The sequence below is a fragment of the Macadamia integrifolia genome, unplaced genomic scaffold, assembly GCF_013358625.1.
Source record: "Macadamia integrifolia cultivar HAES 741 unplaced genomic scaffold, SCU_Mint_v3 scaffold2632, whole genome shotgun sequence".
In the NCBI taxonomy this organism is placed as follows: Eukaryota; Viridiplantae; Streptophyta; class Magnoliopsida; order Proteales; family Proteaceae; genus Macadamia; species Macadamia integrifolia.
Window position 1 is genome coordinate 23,948 of NW_024868846.1, and position 6,678 is coordinate 30,625.

The window sequence follows — 6,678 nt, forward strand, 5'->3', positions numbered from 1 at the left end:
TTGATGACAATTTTGTACTTTCTGGATTAAAGTTTTTCCCTATATCTTTATAACGAGAGTTTCTTTCTCTGTAATGCAAGAAATACTGAGGGGTGTGAGGATGAACGTTGTAACCCTATTCTCCATTGATAGTAAAGCAAGATCTCATCTCACCAAGGACATAGGCAAACTTGCTAAACCTCATAAACCTGTGTACATTGTTTAATCTTGTTTTTCCATTGTCTTCTGCATCATTTTAGGATTGTGTTTCTTCAATTCTAGCATGCTAGTGCTCTATAATTTCTCCTTTTATTTGCAAAGGGAAATTGCTTTGTCCCGCTCCACATCTAAGACTACTTCAAGAAAAATTTCAAACCAGAGAGGGGATACCATAAGGAAAATTCCTAGTAAATGAAGGATGGGACTTGATTGTCAAACATGGGAGTTTATAGAAAGAATAATGGTGGAGCTCGACATATGCTGTTATCATTTCTGAGTCTGGAGTTCCATAGCCAATCATGCTTTGTTCTCCGCAGAGAAAGCTTGCTGATAGCCCTTAGTTTCTACCCTTCTGAGGTTCTCTTGTAGTGTTTAGCACAATGCCGTGTTTCAAGGTTTTCAGGTTTTAATCAAATACTTGATTGGATCTGTTGCAACTCTATCTAGTTCAGGTCAGACCAATCTAGGCTTGGTCCAGTTTTAAAATTACAGCATAACCAAAAACAAAAAATGCAAGAGAAGCCACAAAATCTGACAGAAATAAATATTTATTTTAATTCTAAAAATAACAATCAAATACATGATACAATAAATTAAGCCACCCAGCACTCGAGTTTAGTGCTTAGATGATCTTTGCTTATTCTGCTGACTTAATTAATCATAAAGCACTTCTTATTTAGGCTTGGCACACTTATAGCTATGACTTAGTAAAACTAAATAATTTTCCAACTACACAACACAACAATGGACTATACTCCCGGATGTTCTTTTGGATCAAAGATTCGGTTGTGGCATGATGAATCACATGGGTAAGGACAATCGATCTTCTGGAAGGGACTCCGGTCATAATACCATTCTCCAACTGCCTTTGCAATTGACTGCAAAACATATTTTTATATATGAAGCAGATAAGAATTATGTTAACAAGCAAAACACACACACACACACAAGAGGAGAGAGAGAGAGAGAGAGAGAGAGAGAGATACCGTCTTATCGAGTACAGGAGAATCGGCCCTTAACCATGTCTCCTGAACTTCAGATTGGCAGTGAGCATAACAAGAGTTAATGAACATGCCTCTTGACGAGGAGCTCCCCAAACCAGACAATGCCCTTAAAAAATCTACTCTGAAACCTGTCGAGCCATGATACTAATTCATCAGTAAACAAACTAGATTAACTTATAATAACTTGGAAAGATGCAGAGTACTTCTGTCATTAGGGAAGTTTGGCAATGACAAACCCACCCCCCCCCCCCCCAAAAAAAAAGAAACCCCAAAATTATAAGAGGGGGAGGGAGGGGGGAGGGGATGATCTCATATACTTTAGGTTGGCCATCTATTGACTATTTGGAAAGCCTACTACTTTGACTACGGAGGACCTAACTGTAAAAAGAAGACATTAAATGGAAGCTAAGTTTTCCAGATTGAGGATTATACACATTATAGGATTTGGATTTAGAGAACAAGGAAGGTTCAGAGCAATGACCCTGCATGGTTTCGAGTTGACTGGATGAACACTTCTCTATATCAAGCTTGCAGCTGTGCCATGTTCCATGGGGATCGGCAACACCTGGGGCCAAAATGTTCTTTATCTGGAAAAAAAATATAAGAAGGAATGAAATTAGAAATTGTTCAATTTGCATTTCTTGTAAGTAAAACGCAGGAATGCTTCAATGATATAGGAAGAGAGAAGCATATATAAGTATTTAATTGCTTCTATATAGAAGTATATCACTTAATGTTGCAAACACACCTAGGAAAATTCTTACCTGCCATGAATCATAGGCAGCATTTAATAAAAATAATGGTGTCTGGATCTGTTGTGCCATGTATTGTGGGAAGAAACACTGCCATTTGGTTTGGATGCATAAGAAAAATGGCAAGAAGTTGATATCTTGATTTGAAAAACAAAAAATTAAGACACCAAGATCAAATATTGTTAGAAAAATATACATACCATACTTGGTTTGAGTCTTGAAGTACAAGACACAGGCAAATTCATTGCTGACCCCTAAATACAGGAAACAAGGTCAGTGTAAGAGATGTTAAAAGATACAAAATTTATGAAAATAAACAGAAGATTTCAAAAAATTAATCCAAAAAATAGAAGGCACAGAATCACAACTCATAATACCCAGTAAGGAGTAACATAAACAAAGATAAGTGAAAATCATAATTATAGGAGGAAAATGCAAAAAAGAAGAAGAAATATACATGAGTTGTAACCACTTCATCATAGAAGCCTTGTATATGTTGTGCTCCAGAGACATCTTTCCTGCCATGCAGTACTTTCACAGTCAATAAGGCAATACAAAGAAAAAATTTCGGTTTTCTTTTCCCTACTTTCAACCATATCTAGTTTTGCAAGTAAATCAGAGAACAAGGTCCAAATTATGAGCTTACACATTTATAAAAAAACCAGCATCCGAAAGGCATTTTACTTTGGTACTAGTAGGTAGGAGTGAATGGAATCTATCACAATGGAGAATGGAGGTCAACCCACCAGCTGAACAGCCAGAAAGAAGAGCCTGTAACCAAATATATTTTACGTTATTAAGGTCAAGGCGACACCACATGAATGATGGGAAGACAAAAGGTCGATCATGCAGATATTCATACATTTCCAGCATTTTTCATCCCTTTAGCTAATAGATCTTCAATAACAGCAACAAAAACCCTTGCACCTCTGAAGTGAAGATTGGTTGCCTGATCACAAGGAGTCAAGGACAGTTACCTATATAGGAAGCGCTAGTTAATATGTACAGGTTTAAGGTCTGGACTATGAAATTTCAGCCACAATCGTGATCGAAATCAGAACAACTCACAGGATTTACAGCCTCCACATTTCCAGTAAATGATGATCCATCACAGTACCGAACCTTGATTCTGTTCCAATTATAGAAGTCTGGAATTTGAAATCACGAATCAGTCATTTTGAAGGAAAGGATTCATATGGTAGAACTCAATCAAAATCAAAAGCATACAACAAAGATCAAAAGCTGGCCCACCATTTCAAAAAGTACCTGGGTTAAATTTTTGTTTGTTGCTCAGAATGCCAGAGAAAACAACTTGCTTCACCATTTGCTTAGATGAACCTAAACGGGTATCCTTCCGTGCAAGGCATGTTGTGACATTGTTGCACCACCCTCCACCCTGAAAAGTAACATTAGGTGACAGAAAGACAAAAGGGATCTGTAAATGAACTGGCTTTACCACTTCAACTCAACTTAACTAAGCCTTTTCTAACTAGATGGGGTTGGCTACAAAAATCTTGTTGCTCCTCTCAAGTCTGTTTAGAGCCATGTTGTTGTCATTTGTCAACAAACACCATTCAGATTTTTCTAACCACTTCTTCATAAATCAACAAGCAATGACCTTGCCAGCTAAATAGGAGAATGCAAGAGAAAGCCTAATATGCAAAGTGACCAGATGATTCTAAAGGTAAGCATACATTTTAATTTCGTTACATCAGGATGCAACCATAAACACATAAGTCATAATTGCAGTACTTTCAAAGGTATTCTTTACATTAGCTTGGTGGCCAAGAATTTTTAAGGAGCCTCAGTCATTTAATCAAGAAAATTTGGGACTTACATCCTTTCTTTTGTTTTTTTGATAACGAAGGGTGTTCCCACATCCTTTGGAGCGGGAATAGTCCATATGGCCCCCCATAAGCCATTTCCACTTCAAAGAGGGTGGGAGCCCCAAGGAAGAAACAAGGGTGGTGCCAACTGCCAAGGGGATTCAAACCCAAGTAAGATGCTTCCGGAGATGCTTTACCCACTATGAATCACCAATGGACCAACCCCCCTTGGGGTAAGGACTTACATCCTTGATGGTGCTGAAATAAACTATTAGGCTGTTCATACATAAGAAACCATAGTTTTATGATCCTGAATCCAGTTATACAGAAGGTGTAATCAAAATCACATATTTCATTTCCCGTTATCCACCCCATAGAATTTTACATTGCTTTGACCAAGAAAAGTATTAATTAACTCACTCATCCATACAAAGTCATCATAAACATCAACTGAGTTTGGAGTTCAATACTGAGATTTTGATCCTAGACTCATGTCATTCTTTGTAAGTTAAAGCATTGGAGAAAATTTGGGCCGGGGGGGGGGGGGGTGCTGTGCATACCGATACAATGCATCTTCAAGAAAAAAATTTACAGTTTTATCCAGAAAAAAGTAATCATCCAAAAAAATACTTCATGTGGAAAGTTACAGAGATCTGCTGTCGGAAAAGGACTGACCTCAAAATGAACCAGCCAATTGTTAATCCCTGCACCAAATCCTTTATCAAAGTGATACGCTGGCGGGCTCCCATCCAAGCACACTGCAAAAATTTCAGTTGCAAAATGCAATGTAAGAAATCCAGCATTTAGAGTATTAGTATAAATAAACAAGTCAGCTATCTCTGAGCACAGGTTTAGGTCCGGCCCCAGTGGGAAAATGGAGCACCTAACAACGCTTCTTCACACCAAGAACTATCAGATCACCCTTTTCATTATGGATTGACGGAGGGATCATACCATTCAAGCCTCCTTTTTTTTTTTTTTTTTTTTAATGCTATTCCGAGAAGTCTCAATTACAAGCAGATTTTCAGAAAAACTCCCAATTTCTATGCTTCATCATTAGAAAATGAAACTGAAAAGTAACAACCCTCAAGTACTGGTATTATAGATCCAAACCTGCTCCTTTTGCTACAGCATTTTCAACATAAGTTATTCCAACATTGAATCCATCTGCTTTCAGGCTGATCAGAATGCAGATCAGAAGGTTTAACAATCCATGTAATTTTGCATCAACCATCCTGTATAGTGCAATCAAATATCAGAACAAGGCACGTAGTAAAGAAGAAAAAGCATAGCAAAAAAAATCAAACCTAGCAGGCATATATATGTATGCAGCTACAATGAGAGACTCAAATCATAAAAAAGTGCTCACACACACAACAAAAAAAATCATTCTCATAATACAGTCTTTACTCCATAAAATCACCATTAACCAATGACACGGGCATTCTCGAATCAAAATATTCTGGGAAAAAAAAATAGTAATCGTATATTTCTCAATGCTTCGATGCATAAAACGACCTATCCACCAAAAAGCTATCCCTGATTGAGAGAACCCAAATAATCCTGCCATTATTAATAAAAAAAAAAAAAAAGTACTTGCAAAACCATAAAGAGCAATGCCAATTCCTCCAATAACCCAATAGAGAAACAAGAAACAGATTACTGGCCTAGAATAATAAGTAATAAGATCCAATACTATTAACAAATAAGAACATTTAAACTAAATTAACTTAAAAATGTTATTTCTATTTCCTCTCTTGGTAAGAGAGCAATGAAAAAGAGGGCAAATGGAAAGATGAAAATGGATCTATCTTCAGAAATATGGAAAGACCAGCAGATCTGATTTCTGAAATAGGAATGCAGCAACAGCAGATCCATTACTATTGCAGAAACTAACAAGAACCGAGCAAAAGAAAATCCAGATTCCTAACGTGTTTACATGGAAACTAAAATGCTGCCCAAGTTTCTCCACCAAAACGTAAGAAACTGAAAAATAATCACTCATCTCTACCTGAAATGAGATGAAAAAAAGACCCTCACTCCGCTGAATCTGAAACTATACCCACTTCAGTTTTCCTGTTCGAAGCTCAAAACAATCCGACCCACGATCTGGAATTCTATTAAAACCACAAATCACAGCAAACCAAGAGATTCTTTGTCTTTCCCAAAGAACCCAAAGGAAAAACACTTTTTCCCTGTAAAGAAACGAAGCTATTTTGAAGTAATGCGTTCTAGTGTGAGTGTGAACTTAGCACAGAACCCAAGAGGCGACACTCATCCTCTTGGATTGCTTAATACCCATAATATAGTCTCTAAATATATATTATAATAGTGCTTCAATTGCGATTCGAATTCTGCCTTCCTGATTACGTTATTATATGATGATGAGTCACGCGGAAACCCTATGTAGCTCATCTTATCGTCTTATCGTTTCTCGCGTTTGTCTTCAATGAATGTGAGGACCAAATCTCAGTCTCACAGACTCTGTGTGTGTGAGAGAGAGAGAGAGAGAGAGAGAGAGAGAGAGTGATGGGTTTGCATGGGAAAGTTGACCATAATTGTTGTGGGACGAAGTTTTAACTGTGGGGAGTAAAACAACGCGTCTGACGGTGATGTATGGATTGTGGGACCCATGGAAGGTGACGATGCATTGATCCGCCGGTTCGTTTTTTGCATAGCTAGACAGAAATGAGTTCCAGCGGAATTAGTTGTTTGTAGCTGTCACGCAATAGAGAAAGGGACGTGACGGACGCTCATAGATCTTATCTAATCATAAAATTTTAGCGGATCAGGAATTAAAAAAAAATAAAAAAAATAAAAATTTGCGGATCACCAAGAAGCTTCTCCAAATCACTTTGTACAAGCTGCCAACACGGCCATTGTCACATTTGCCTATCT

At 37.5% G+C, this 6,678-nt stretch overlaps 1 protein-coding gene across 2 annotated transcripts; it reads right to left on the minus strand.

Moving 5' to 3' along the window:
- Positions 1-730: 730 nt before the first annotated feature.
- On the minus strand, positions 731-5,015 carry LOC122066919 (pectin acetylesterase 8-like). Of its 2 annotated transcripts, none has more exons than XM_042630749.1 (12): positions 4,894-5,015; positions 4,456-4,538; positions 3,221-3,350; positions 3,023-3,102; positions 2,817-2,903; positions 2,601-2,725; positions 2,412-2,472; positions 2,155-2,208; positions 1,967-2,044; positions 1,684-1,789; positions 1,185-1,330; positions 731-1,076 (listed from the first exon to the last, which is right to left on the minus strand). In XM_042630749.1, exons 1-12 carry the CDS (start codon positions 5,012-5,014, stop codon positions 948-950), a joined length of 1,200 nt encoding a protein of 399 aa, XP_042486683.1. In that variant the 5' UTR covers position 5,015; the 3' UTR covers positions 731-947. The 2 variants fall into 2 exon arrangements, with proteins under 2 accessions (XP_042486683.1, XP_042486682.1); XM_042630748.1 differs by having other exon boundaries at positions 731-1,088.
- Between the last annotated feature and the right edge of the window lie 1,663 nt (positions 5,016-6,678).

Coding starts and splice junctions, on each gene's coding strand:
- LOC122066919 (XM_042630748.1), bottom strand. CDS start 5,014: ATGGTTGATGCAAAATTACATGGATTGTTAAACCTTCTGATCTGCATT. Junction 4,539..4,893: donor TGCTGTAGCAAAAGGAGCAG/GTTTGGATCTAT, acceptor AAATTTTTGCAG/TGTGCTTGGATGGGAGCCCG. Junction 2,045..2,154: donor CAAGACTCAAACCAAGTATG/GTATGTATATTT, acceptor ACCAAATGGCAG/TGTTTCTTCCCACAATACAT.